At 44.9% G+C, this 15,007-nt stretch overlaps 1 protein-coding gene across 1 annotated transcript in view; it reads left to right on the forward strand.

Moving 5' to 3' along the window:
* Positions 1-15,007, forward strand: part of SNX25 (sorting nexin 25) — a 125,272-nt gene that overhangs the window by 70,366 nt on the left and 39,899 nt on the right. The window contains exon 6 of the mRNA XM_055146752.1: positions 4,793-4,863. Within this exon, the coding sequence (XP_055002727.1) occupies positions 4,793-4,863 (71 nt within the window). The remainder of the gene's footprint in view (positions 1-4,792; positions 4,864-15,007) is intronic.

Below are 15,007 nucleotides of genomic sequence, written 5' to 3' on the forward strand. Positions count from 1 at the left end.
TAAAAGCAGTGAGACCTTAGATTGCTCAAGCCACCTGAATTCCAATGTTCTTCTCTGTAGTGTAAGGATAATTACAATCCCTCACTATGAAGACAAATAAGATTATGTAGATTAAAATATTTAACAGGCACCTGGTTCTTAATGAAGTAATCTGTAAATGTTAGCTGGTTTCACATTGGTTTTATTTTTAAAAATTAACTCTTTGCTCAGAAAGTGTGAATTTTCCTCATCACCATTGATGACTCATTTGTTCCAAAGTGTGAATCACTAAGAATATAAAAAAGGCCCAGATTGTTTAGAATATTATTTATACCTGTTAGGCATTACAGATGTTAAATCTTTCTCATTCAGCTCACTGTCCTAGTAGGTTTGGACCACTTTTACAGAAATGCCATAGGGCAGGGGACTTCCATGGCACATATTGATTGGCACTGGGAAGGGCAGATCAGAGCTCTGTCTGGTGGCCCCGTTCTGGTCATCTTCTCACTCTCACTTCCTGTAGTGGGAAGAAAAAAGAGTGATCAAGAGAGCTCCCTGAGGTCACTTATGTACGGCATTCATCTCAATACCATTTAATCACCTCCCATAAGTCCCCCTTCCAGTTACCATCATGTGGGGGATTAGTCTTCACCATAAGAATACGACAGGGAGACGGGTGTTTGCAGAAGTTCATTTCATAAACCTCATTGCTGTGTCCTGAGTACCTACCACATGTTTACTGCCAAAGCAGGGACTGTCAGAGACAGGAGTTCTCAAGAAACTCAGTAGAATTGAAGAGGAAAAGGGTGGCGTGGTTTTCTAGGGACCAAATCACAATACTTTCTTGGTCTCAAGTGTCTTTCATTTTTCAAAGGAGCGCCTAGGTCCTGAAATGCTGTGGAGACAAACTGTTCTCTTCATTAACATTTGTGGAATTGTGAATTTCGAAAATCAGCATTAAATGTTTAATATTAAATGCTAGATGCCTTGATGGTGTTTTGGAGTCGAAGGAATTTTGAGTTTTTGAGGGGAGAAATACAGTTATGGATAAGTGGGTTGGGTAAGACCTGAGGGAAGAAATTGGACATGTAAAATCTGCTTAGGTGCACAAGCATGGGAGGATGGGACATGAGCAGTCACCTGGGGGAGAGGCTAATTTTGATCATTCATGTTGTTCGTCCACACTGGTATCAGGAGGAAAAAGTCACTGGTTGGCTCCGAGCTCCAGCACCAAGATGCAAAGGCAGTGGCAGGCTGGTATGCGGGGTTACAGCTCTCGGGCAGTCACTGGAGGGGAAGGTGGGTTTTTGGGAAAGTGTTTTGATGGGATTGCCCAAGATAATTTGGAGGTGGGAGAAGGAAGGAAGTGAAGGAGATAGTTGCTCCGTCTCTACTGCAGAGAACCACAAGAGGACTCATGAGTGTAGTGTGTGAATACAAAAAAGAGGAAGGAAGTACTTTACCCATAGGTTCAAAGAACACTATCAAGATCAAATCAGTTGGACGTTGAGGCTTATATTTACCAGTATGGCAGACATCCAAGATGATATGGTTTTGAGAATAGAAAGTTGCTTATGTTTGTGTGAAAGGGAGTAAAGAAAGCTTACTCTGTAGAAGGGCTCATCTAGTTTAAATAGGCAGAGAAAGAATTTGGAGAGTCTTCTTTGTTTTTCGGCGCACCCCAAAGCTGCCTTCTCCAGTTGCTCCCACCAGTGCTCAGGAACAAAGCAAGTTCCAGACCTGGCCAAAAGGTAGTGCAGGATTTTCAGGGTTTCATTTGTCTTTTTGTTGCTGTTTTCTGTGGTGCCAGAGTTTCATACATGCAAGCCATTTGTTCTGCTGCTGAGCTGCATTCCAAGCACTTGGAGAAAATTTTAATTGATACATTTTTCTGCTATTTTAATAAAAATGAACTCCCATTTTTGTGTGATCTTGTGGATTGAGCTGAGAGCTTTATCATGCATGTGCTCTACTACTCACGTACATCCCAAACCCCTGTCTCTATTTTGCTTTGAAGCCCTGACACATATATTGACAAATCTGCAACCATGAATGTACATGCTATTTTGTATGTGAGCCAGTGTGTCATTAAAATTTATTTATTTTGGGGCACCACATCCAGTGGTGCTTAGGGATCACTGCTGACTCTGTGTTGAGGGATCACTCCTGGCAGTCCTCAGAGGACCATGTGGGGTTCCATGGATTGAACCTGGGTCAGCCACATGCAAGGCAGGCACCCAACCTAGTGTACTGTCTCTGCAGCCCCACAAATTAATTTCTGAGTAGTCTTTATAATAATATTGGCAGAGAGCTTTTGATTTAGCCTAATCTGTCTCTAGAACTTCTCGGATGTATAAATCATTATTGGTGACATTTATCTCGTGTATCTACTGATAAAATTAACAAATGATTATTTGATGACCATGTCGATCACTCTGATCATTTTCTGTGTAGAAGTTACTGCATAAAGCATGCGAATTCTTTTCCTTTTTTTGATATTTTCTTTACGTAAAGTTCTTTGGATTGGGATTACCATGTGAAAAGACAGATGATAATGCGCAAGGAGGAGCTTGAAGACAAGTGTAAGAGTTGAGTGAAAATTCAGTACTTTCCATTCCTAGAGCCTTAAAGCCCTGACTGCATTGAAATATTGCTTATGGAATGTTAAGCCAATGGGTGTAAAGCTTGTATCCAATTGATAACTTGCAGAAGTTACCAGAAAGTAATTTTTTATGCTTTAACATTATTTGAAGGAATGAAAGTTATTCTCTCAGAAAAGAATTTTGATCATGAATGTCTTTGCAAGGCTTCCATTCAGAGAACATTGCTTAAATGTATATTTAGTTTAGTGTTATCTTCCCTTATGTATGTCATCTTCTAAGACCACTTAGTTGAGATGGCATTTGGCCATGAGTCAACTTGACAGTGATCTAAATAAATTAGGAATTTATTTTGCTCCTAATAAGATGGTCTGGGGTATGCAGTCTGGGACTGTCAGGATATCTCAGTGATGTTTTTGAAGACCTAAAAATCTCATTCTTTATTAACTATTTTTTAAATGTGGTGCAAGGGATCAGGCCAAGGGCATACTATATACGAAGCATGCATTGTATTGCCTAGTAGTAGCCCCATTTCCTAAATCACCATCTAATTTCGTGTCTCTCATCCTTGTGGCTGCAAGGGAAATAATGTCTCTTCATCCCATTGCATCCATGATTCCTGTAGGGAAACAGGGGAAGAGCACGGGCAGGGCTATTCTCTAATGATGTAGAGACCGCATCATTAGAAAGCTTTCCTGGGCACTTCAATCCCCCAGTATGTTCTCCTTCTACATCCCATGCAGACCTACATCTAATGACTACCACTAACTTCTAAGCTAATGGTGAGCATTATCAGCTGGGTGTACCACTTTCCTCAATAGAACTGTGGTTCTATTAGTGCAGAAGAAAGGAAGCTAAGATGTTGGCAATCAGCAGTGTCTGTCCTGATCTCCAGGTGGCATGCTGACAGCACTTCTCCTAATAGCCTATTCTTTGAGGTGATGAGAGACAGGCACTGGTGCTTGGATTGCACAAAAGAAATAAAAAGATGTGAACTTGTGAGGAGTCCACAAATAGCTATGACTGTGGGGAACTCATGTCCCTAACTTGGGTCTTGACTTGAAAAGCCAAACAATGGATCTTATTTTGGGTTTTGAAAGCTAGCCCAAATATATCATTAGGTGTTAGAATGCTGCAACATTTATGTTCAAAGAAAGAGTTAATGTTAGTTTCATTACAGACAGACTCATAGTCCATATACTCAAGGGCCCTAAAACCTAGGACAGATGAAAGATTGCTTGACACTGTTGGCCTCAGATTAAAAGCAGGCTGGAGGGGCCGGAGCGATAGCACAGCGGGTAGGGCGTTTGCCTTGCATGCGGCTGACCTGGGTTCAATCCCCAGCATCCCATATGGTCCCCCAAGCACTGCCAGGAGTCATTCTTGAGTGCAAAGCCAGGAGTAATCCCTGAGCATCGCTGGGTGTGACCCAAAAAGCGAAAAAAAAAAAAAAGTAAGGAACAACCCTTTAAAACAAAATAAATAAAAGCAGGCTGGAGCAATAGCACAGTGGGTAGGGCATTTGCCTTGCGTGCAGCCAACCTGGGTTCGATTCCCAGCATCCCATATGGTCCCCTGAGCACCTCCAGGAGTAATTCCTGAGTACAGAGCCAGGAATGACCCCTGTGCATCACCGGGTGTGACCCAAAAAGAAAAAAAAAGCAGGCAGTTGTTTCATCAACAAAGGGGGATTTTGGATATAGCAACAAGCACAGTTTGGAACATGTAGTCTCACGGAATGCATGCAACTCTTCCAGACCAAAAACCACGCCAACCTCTATTGTAGGGGGGCTCAACATCATATCCAAAGGATTCAATGGAGAAAACAGAATTTGATGTACAGAGCAGCGTTCTTTAGCCTTTTTTATACCTGCAGACCGATACCTGTCCTGCATTTTGGTCCAGTAGCCAAGGGGGTAACTAGTGGTCTTCAGTCTATTTATATCTGAGAGTTGTCTGTGGACCAGCAGTTGAAATCACTGACATAAAGGCTTCTCCTTCACTGGCTGTGGCAGCATTCTTTTATTGGGTCTTCTCAGTGAGGACTTTCGTATGGCACAATGCCCAGTCTGTTAGAGAATGGACTCAGTGATAGTTGGGTGTCATTTACTGTTCCCGTGTTACATCACTTAATATGGTAAATCTTATGTGTCTCTGAGAACAGCCTTATCTGCCTATTCAATGTTTCCTTTTGCTCTCTTTTTAAAAATCAGGTGTCAAATTGTAATGGAAATAGTCCAAACCACGGCAGTTAGCAGCTTTCCCCAGATGAAGAGGCACAAGGGTAAGAACCAATTTGTTTTCTGTTTTCACAATTGCCCATCCTTCACTTTTCTGTCAGGGCTTTGGGATGAACATTCTTTTGCTGAGCATTGTAATATTTCGAATTATGAAAAGAATATTATGACAGCATTAAAGAAAATACTATTTCATATGTTACCTTTCAAACTTTGTTCATCTATAATCATATTTTTTTGAAGGTTAGTCATTGGGTATATTAAACTACTACACTGTTTTAAAACCATGATTTTATCATTTTTTCTGATTAAAATGTAATCTTGTGTGCAGCCATGTTTTTATCTCCAAACACAATTTTCAGTTGACATATAATTGACATTACTTAGTTTCATGTGCATGCTATAAAATTCGATATTGATAGCCTTTGCCAAATGATCCCAAATGATTTTCACCATCCTTTCTTAGCAACCTCCAAATTTTCAGTGACATCCTCCTAATTTAGTCCCTGTGTTGACTTATTTTCTGCTTTGACTGTTTTTCTTCTGTATCTGGAAGATTGTACTGCTTTAAAATTTTTTGGGGGCTGGAGCAATAGCACAGCAGGTAGGGCGTTTGCCTTGAGCACCGCCAGGAGTAATTGCTGAGTGCAGAGCCAGGAGTGATCCCTGTGCATCGCCGGGTGTGACCCAAAAAAGCAAAAATAAAAAAAAATTTTTTTTCATTTTATTTTTATTTATTTGGGGAGAGGGTTTGGGCCACAGCTGGCAGTGGTTGGGCATACTCCTGGCTCTGTGCTTGGGGGTCGTTCACAGCAGTTCTTGGAGAGCCTGGTGGTGCTGGGGGTTGAACGAGGGTCAGCTACATGTAAGACAAGCACCTTAACCCATGTACTATCTTTGTAGCCCCTAGAACTTCATACTTTTGATCTTCTTCCCCCCCCATTACCCCACCCTCATCCCCCAGCCTCCACCAACCCTCCATCTCTCTGGCAACCACTGAGTCATAATAGTCATTCAAATGACATTAGTGATTTGATTAATAACATGACTTCACTTTCCTCTTCGGCATTTGTATTGTGAAAAGCTTCTTTCCTCCTTTCCCTAAAAAAAAAAAAGAAAAGAAAAAAAAAGTTCTATGTGGTTTATTTCTCTTGCTTCTTTCCAAATGAAGAGATTTCTTAACCTAGCCATGAAACTAAAGAATAATTCAGGCGTGAAGATGGTTCTCAACTCCTGTTTTCTGCTGGGATATGGTAGCTCCAGTCCCAAATGAGTTTGCCTGGAGCTCACACCTTTCCCCTCGTGACTCAAGCACGCAGAGCAGCATTCTTCCACCCTTTCACACCTGCAGGCCAGCCCCTGTCCTACATGTAGTCCATAAACCAGCAGTTCTAGCCATGCTAGGAGGCCATAAGCTTTCCGCCTTTCTACTCCTGCGGATGGGCAGTCGAAGAACGCTGGTCTAGAGTGCAGAGCAAGTCTGGATTGTGGCTGAGAAGCAGCAAGCTCTACTCCCCTGTGGGCTAAACATCCCATGAAAACCCTCAGGCTCCCTGAGTCCCTGCTGGGGAGCAACTGCTCCGGAAGAGGGCTTGCTCCCAAGGTTCTAATTAGCACGAAGAGGTGGCAAACTGAAGCTGGGGGTGGAAACTTTTGCTTGTCTCTGAGTCACTGGCAGGAAGTAGGAGCAGTGGAAACAGTGAAGTGGATGTATAGCTTTGAGCGACTCTAAGGTTTAATCTCAGCTCAAGGAAAATGGGACCAAGCTAAGCCATCTGTCTGAACCAGAACAGTCTAAGGATTGCTTCAAATCATTTGTGACTCTGGGTGGAAGATAGTTCTTTCTTTTATGGGGGGGAGGGGGTGTGGGACACATTCAGTAGTACACAGGAGCTACTCCTGGCTCTGGTCCTCTGGTCACTTCCAGCAGTGTTCTGGGATATGGTAGCTCCAGGCAAAGTCCCAAATAAGTTTGCCCGGAGCTCACAATACTGCCCCTCGTGACTTGAAGCATGTAGAGAAGCATTCTTCAGCCTTTTCACACCTGCAGATTGGCCCCTGTCCTACATGTTGGTCCATAGACCAGTGGTTATAGCCATCCTGGGCGGCATGGCTTTCTGCCTTTCTACCCCTGCAGATGCGGAGGAGCCAGGAACAGTGTAATCTGGGAAGGCCTCATAAAGAGGGTGGCTTGTGAGCAGAGATCTGGGGGTTGGGGACATTTGGGGAAGGGGACAGGGCCCAGACTTGGAAGCAGAAGCTTGGAGGACTTGTGTGATGTGACCTCTGTGGCTACCAGGGGCTACCAAGCATGAGCTCAAAGTGGCAGACAGGGACCCTGCCCTGAAGGGCCCTCTTGGTACTGAAGGCTCTGGTTTTCACTCCACATGAGGAAGGCCGTCTTTGGAGGCATCTCAAGCAAGGGTCTGACTCTGACTAATTCCTACAAGCATGTGGTCTCTTTTCTCCTTGTTCCTGCTGAGAAGATAATTCTTGTTCAGTTTGATGGAAATTTCAGAGAATGCTGGAAGGGGATTTCTTGTTGCCACCATCATCTCTCCCTTGGTGCTCCTCTTGGTCTTAGGAGAAAAATGATCTTATGTTGTTTGTATTATTTCGTTCTTGTTGTATTGTTTTGTTATTGTTGTGTTATTTTGTGATTTTATTAGTATTGTTCTGTTATTTTGTCTTATTGTGTTGTAATTTTATGGAACCAACTAGGGTTTCTGTCACAGAGTGCCACCAATTGAGCACTTGAGTGGCAGGAATCTATTTTCTCACAGCTCTGAGATGCTGGTTGTTGGCAGTATTTGGCTCCTTTTGAAGGTGGTGATCGAAGAATCGGTTTAGGGCTCCTTGCTTTGGAATCGGTTTTTTTTTTTTTTTGCTTTTTTTTTTGAGTCACACCTATCGATGCTCAGGGGTTACTCTTGGCTCTGCACTCAGGAATTACCCCTGGTGGTGCTCAGGGGACCATATGGGATGCTGGGAATCAAACCCGGGTCAGTCGCGTGCAAGGCAAATGCCCTACCCATTCCACTGTGCTATCGCTCCAGCGCCCCTCTCTTCTTGCTTTCTAGAGGGCCGTCTTTCTCTGAATTCACGTTCTGTGACTAAATTTTTTGTACTACAAAGATACCAGTTATGATCTCATTTTTCATTTAAATTCCCATGGAGACATCATAAAGAGCCCCTGTCTCCCTTTATGGTCACTCAGAAATTCTGGGGCTCAGGATCACAACGTATGTGTTTGGCTTGGGTGTGGGGTGGGTACAATTCTGCATATAATGGCGCTGGACATTCTCAGTGAATGGTTGAGTCCCACACCTGTGCTTCCATCCTAGTGGTCCTGTGCTTCCTGGCCTCCTGTTCACTCCTGGTAAAGTGCTGAGCTCACTGGGTGCTGTTTCTTCATATCTCGTTGCTCTAGGCTGAGAAAGTGAAGTTTGGGGTATAGCAGAAAAGGCCTGGAGCAGGGATTGGGGGATGCAGCATCAAGTTGAATTCTTTTGTCCTCTTCCTCCTGATGTGAATGCTATAAATGAGCACAGTTACTGAGAGCATTGCCGCCTGGGACTGTATGATGAAGGGACTGGATTAGGGGAGGACTTGCTCACTGGTCTTGGTGATTTTTGATTTGGGACAATAGGAGACAGAGAAGTACACCCCTTGGTGTTTCTTTCATATATATAATTTTAGGGGAACCTCCAAAGTAACCTCAGGCTACTTCTGGTGAGTCTTGGCTGCTAGTTCAGTCCAAGGACCTGAGGACGTGGTGCCTGGGATTGTCCAGGTCACCCCGAAAATGCTTAGGGATTTCCAGGGCTATCCCCAGTGATGCCGGGGTAACCACGTGGTACTGGAAATCAGACTGGGGTCAGCTGCGTAGAGGTTACGTACCTTCACCCCTGTGCTTGCTCTCTCCCACTGTGGAGAGACCAGATCTGGGCAGACATATATGGAAGTTACTGGAATGGAGATTAAGAAATAGTTAAGAGTCTTCTGTTTCCCTTGCCTCCAAGGCAAATATCTTCACGAGACTGTAATGAATTCCCCATTTTTAGAGAACAGTGTTTAACGGTGTGAAGAGACTTTCCCCAACTCTAATACCATCTGCTCTCACTGTTGAAGTTGATACGTAGAGGATTTCCATTTAAAGATAAAGTCATTATAACTTAAGTGCGGATTTTGTTTTACTAAAAGGGAAAATCAAATTTAGCACTCCCCATTGCCCTTACTTTCTCTCTTAAAGCTCAGTAAGTTAGTGAATACTGAATTCATAGAAAAATTTTTTGTTTCTTTGTGACCTTTGGAGTTTTGATATGTGGCAAATAAAAGGTCTCTGTATAAATTGGTTCTAGACGATTACTAGAGTTCATTCTTTCTCATACTGATCTTTATTTCAGACAAATATATGCACCTTTTCTCTCCCAGTATAGTCATTAAGGAAGCTTCTTTTTCACAGTGGGTTTCCCCAGGCACAGAGGTTGGTTATTTTTTGGAAATGTGAGCATTAGACAGTCTGATGCAGTGAATATGAATTTTTTTCATCAACAGAAAGCTCCAGTCTGTGTGGTCATCGCCCTGACCACAAACCCTGCCAGTGAGTACCGGGTTTCTTAGTCTCAGGAACTCACCCGCTACTCCTTCATAGCCCTTATACCTGCTTGTGTGTTCAGTTGTAAGCAACTACATTTCCGGTGTTTCTCCTATTTCCTTCACTCTTTGTGAGTGGGAGACCAAGAACATTTAAAAAGAAAAAACAGATGGAAGATCTCAAGAATGCTTAGGGTTTAACCCACAGATATGGAACCTTGTAAATATGTATGCTATAAATATAATTGTATTGCTACATATATTTTCTGGCAAGTACATTTCAGCTGAAATCATAGATGATCTGCAGTTGTGAATAGACATTGAGAATATAGGGGGGGGGGAAACGGCATCTAACAGGGAATAGAGGGATAGTAGAAAGGTTAAGGCACTTGTCTTGCCTGCCGCTGACCTTGGCATGATCCCCAGCATCACAAACACCCTGGGGAGTGATTTCTGAGCACAGAACAAGGAGCAAGCCCTGAGAGCAACTGGGTTGTGCTACCCCCCTCCCAACCCCCCAGTGCCCTGCATCAGACAGGCAGAAATTGTCTGAGTCTATACCCTCTAATTCCTAATGAGATTAGCCAGCTAAAGACCACCTTGTGATATTCCTGAGTTACTATACTGGAATTAGAGTGATTTAATTTAAAAAACAAAATGTGGTTCTTCCCAGTCACCTCCATGCTTAAAACCCTTCATTATCTTCTCATTGTTCTTAAAATAAAAACTCCTTGATATGGTGCTTCAAAGGCCCTGCTGCCTCACTGCCCTCCGTCTTTCTGTCCCACCCCACTCCCTCCCCACTATCCATACTCCAGTCACAGATGCACCAGCTTGGCTGTTTCTCAGCTCACTCTGACCCTCCCCAATGCCTGCCCCCTCACACACGCACTTCCCCCCTGCTTCGTACTCTTAGCACATTCTGTTTCTTGGAATTCTACCAATTCTCAATGTCACTGTACCTCAGTAACTCACATTTGTCCTTTCCACCCCTCTCACAGCTTGGCAGCCCTGGATCCGGGGAGATGAGAGCTCTCGAGTTCTTAAAACCCCGCATGTTTGTCGAAAGGTCCTCTGAAGGATTTTTCAGTCACTTACAGTAAATCTCCAGTCATCAGCTGACAGTATTTGTTTGTTTGTGTTCTGAGCAGCTGTGTGATAAATAAAAGTATCCCTGGCCTGGACTGGAGCGATAGCGCAGCAGGTAGGGCCTTTGCCTTGCATGCGGCAGACCCGGGTTCGATTCCTCCGTCCTCAGAGAGCCCGGCAAGCTACCAAGAGTATCCTCCCCGCATGGCAGAGCCTGGCAGGCTACCCATGGTGTATTCGATATGCCAGAAACAGTAACAACAAGTCTCACAATGGAGACGTTACTGGTTCCCGCTCGAGCAAATCGATGAACAATGGGGTGACAGTGCTACACTGCTACCCCTGGCCTGAAGGTGATCACGGTCCAATGAGGAGACCTGGAGATATTCGCAAGATGAGTACAGGGCGAGAGTTACATGTCAGGCCCTGCAGTGGCGGGGATTTCGGTGCCCTTTGCTCTCTCCGGACAGTGGGTCAGGAAAGGCTTCTTCAGGGAGGCAGAGAGGAGTCAGGCAGAGCGACAAGATCCCCCTTTCAGGGACTCTCCACTGGGGGAGGGTGCGTGGTGCCATGTGTGCATAGCTGAAGACAGTTGTGGTGCCTCGGCCTCAGGTACATGGGCTGTGTCAAGTGACCACGGTGCTGGTGACTGGCACGTAATGGGGCCTTGGGGTTTGATAGAAAGTCAGTGGATTCCACAGAGACCCGTGTGCTGCCCTCTTGAGCTGCGCTTCTCAACCAGGGGCCCTGCAGCTCCTTGGAGTCTCCTCCCGGGAGATTCCAGTGTGTGTGTGGGGGGGAGGGGAACAGGTGAAAATCTGTGCCTGGCCAGAGCACAACCAGCAGGGCAGCCTGAGCACAGGACGGGAGCGAGGTTGGAAAGGGGCCACATTGGGAAAAGCTGAGAACCCCATGTGGAGCCATGCTCTGATGCTGGCATGTGCCCCAGAGCCAAGGGCAGGCTGGTTCCAATGAAGCTGCTCGTCCTCATGAGAGTCCTGAGGCTGGAGCCTGGAGTCGGCACTGCAGGTCTGTTACCCAGATTCCCCAGGGATGCTTGCTGATCGTGCCGGAACCCCCCTCGGAGAGCCGCACTTGTAGACCAGAGGATCCCAAACTACTGCCCCCTTATCAATGCCTTCCTGGAAATCTAGCTTCTTTAAGAGAACAATCAAAGTCCGCAGTTACACCTGAGGCTGCTGTCACCACCTCCACCCCATCATCCCGGTGTCCCCTGGAGGGCAATGGTACCTGCCCTAGGGCAGGGGCAAGGGGGATCCTGTTTCCACTTTGGAAAGCTCTACTACAGATCACCTGCACTGTTGTCACCCTGACATTTTAATATCCAATGCTGCAGATCTTTCTTTATGTTCCACAGAGCCCGGGTAGAGAGAAGCGACGGGCAGCTGTGTTCTGAGTGTTTGTGTCCTCACCAAATTCATGTGTTAAACATGACGGTATTAGGTGGTGAGGTTTTTGGAGTGCTGATGCTGGAAGGGTTGGGGGGGGAAACTTATAAAGAAGGACTTACGAGAGGTCTCAGCACTGCCTGCCATGTGACCCAGCTACTGTTTTTCCCTGTCTGCAGACCCGTGAGGAATAACTTCCTGTTTTTCATGTTTTATTATAGTCATCTTAATAAAAGACACGGGCCAAGCATAAGGACTCTGGGACACAAACTGAAATTTTCCTGTAGTTTGATGTGAGTCAGCAGAGTATTTCAGCTCCTCTTAAAGCTTGCTTCTCTGCCGTGCTCAGTTCTGAACTGTCATCAGGATTACTTCTTGAGTAAATAGTTGATTTAAGAGAGTGGCTCGGGGGCTGGAGTAATAGCACAGCAGGTAGGGGGTTTGCCTTGCACGCAGCCGACCCGGGTTCAATTCCCAGCATCCCATATGGTCCCCTGAGCACTGCCAGGAGTAATTCCTGAGTGCAAAGCCAGTAGTAACCCCTGTGCATCGCCGGGTGTGACACAAAAAGCAAAAAAAGAGAGGGGCCGGGGGCTCATTCCTTTGAATGCAACAATAGATAAGATGCCAATTTGTCTCTGCCAGAAACTGCTGCATATAAGTGTTCTCATTTGGGAGTGCAGGTTTCTTGTATGGGCAGAGAGGCTCTGGGAAAATCAGGCATCTGGTTTAGAGCAGAAGTATATGTTTTGAGAGTTGACTGTATCTACTGGTACAGTACTTCAGATTCACTTCAGTATGCGTGCACACACAGTTACTTGCCCTAAGGACCCTGGCCATTAGGAACTATTTCTTTAAAATGATAATATATACTTTATTTTTTCTTTCTTTCTGATTTGGAATTTCATAGCATCCCATGAGAGAAGGGAGCTAGTCTGTAGACTCCAGTGGGTGTCTCTGAGCCCTTTCGAATGATTTGATAGGCAATGCCATTTGGCCTCGTACCGTGATAGAAACAGTTCTTAATTTATACTGACCTAAATTACAAGCATCCAGGCTGCTTCTTGGCCTTTGCTACAAAAGCCCTTGTTAGGTCTCTTCTGGCCCAGGCCCCAGGCTGTGAGTCCTTCACCCCCTCGACACTGCTCTCCCCGCTTTAGCACTCTGGGCTTGAGAGACATGGGGTTCAGGGCGTGTCTGTCATACTCTGGAAAATCATCATTTATATCCTACCCCTCTTCCCAAAGAAAACTGAGTCAGCATTTTAACCGAATTTATACAGGTGAATTCAGGTTCGGAGATACTTAACAGTGTTCCCAGTTCTGGTAAAACTAGACACACACACACACACACACACACACACACACACACACACACACACACACACACGGTATTTGGGGCCACTATACCATGCTGCCTTGCCTGCAGGTATATGGTTTGAGGGTCATTCTCAAAACTTTCAAATTATAGGACCAGATCCGAGTTCTTAATTTCTATAGCCTCTCTGCTTCAACTCATACTTCTAATTCGGAAGCAGAGCTTAATAATGTGTGACTTTAGTGAACCGGACACTACTACTCTAAAAATGTATTGCAAACACGTGGAGGCTCTCCAAGCAAAGAAAGTGCTAGAAGTTTCAGCATTTGAGACACTTAAAGGAAGGAAACAGAGGCAAGATTGTGCAAGACCTGTGTGAGCTCTTTGTAGCCTTCTGTCTTATGAAGTGTGTGCTCTTGCCAGGAGTATAGCTCTTGCTATAATTTCTGCTTTTTCCTCAAATATACTTTCTACTCAAGTGTAGTGGTACTCTGTCACCAATACAATTTCAGGAGTGTCGCATCATAAGAAAATCTCATTTGTTCTTTTTTTTTTTTTTTTTTTTTTTTGCTTTTTGGGTCACACCCAGCGATGCTCAGGGGTTACTCCTGGCTCTGCACTCAGAAATTACTCCTACCGGTGCTTGTGGGACCATATGGAATGCCAGGGATTAAACCCAGGTCGGCCGCGTGCAAGACAAATGCCCTGTCTGCTGTACTATTGCTCCGGCCCCTCATTTCTTCTTTTCATAAAGAACATACTGACCTCAAGTTGAAAACTATGGTAAATATATGTATAGTTTAAATGCCTGGGCAGCATTTGAAGTGGTTTTTAGGTAAGCCCAAAGTGATTCATAGTGATAAATTCTCTTAGCCCCATGTTCAGAAGTCCAATGCCATTTCTCATCTTGAATCTTGACTATTCCCTGGAGAAACATCTGCTGGCTTCCTTAAACCCTCAGTAAAATGTCCTCTTAAGTGTACACAGAAGAGTCTCGGGCTCGTTAGTCTCTCCGTGTGTGTTTATATGGCGTAAAGAACCTGGCCTTTTCTTGTGACAGATTCCCTTAATGCAATCGTGCCATCTTAGTCTAGTGTTGCCTTGCTATTTCTAGAGTCATTAGTTTGCACTGTGTTACTTCCCTGGCCTTTCTGAGCCTCATTAGAGATGGTACATAACAATGTTCCCTGGTGTTTTTCTTGGGCTGTAAGACACTTTACTCGCTCAAGGCAAAACTTTTTACTTGGGTACAACTGCAAACAGCCTCCCAGAAGATGGTGCCTAGATCTGTAGTAATATATTAAGTCAATGATGGTTGGAGGAAATCATTCAGGATGGGAGATGTGGACTGAAAGCAGATAAAGGACCAAACGCGATAGCCTCTCTATCTATATTGCAAGCCATAATTCCCATAAGTAGAGAGAGAGTATGGGGGAGATTGTCTGCCATGGAAGCAGGGGGAGGGTGGGTAAGGGGGTGGGTATACTGGGGACTTTGGTGGTGGAGAATGTGCACTGGTGGAGGGAGGGGTGTTTGATCACTGTATGACTGAAACTCAAACATGGAAGTTTTGTAACTATCTCACGGTGATTCACAGAGGGTCAGGAAGGGCCAGAGAGATGGCACAGTGGAAGGCACTTGCCTTACATGCAGCTTCAGTTTTGTGTCTGTGCATGAGGGAGTATTTGTGATCTCAGAAGGGCTCTGACAGTGTTGTAAACTTTCCCAGCATGCTGCACATGCGTCTCTAACTGGGGTTTTGCACACCGTGACCCACGTG

Source organism: Sorex araneus, chromosome 1 (genome assembly GCF_027595985.1).
Source record: "Sorex araneus isolate mSorAra2 chromosome 1, mSorAra2.pri, whole genome shotgun sequence".
Classification (NCBI taxonomy): Eukaryota; Metazoa; Chordata; class Mammalia; order Eulipotyphla; family Soricidae; genus Sorex; species Sorex araneus.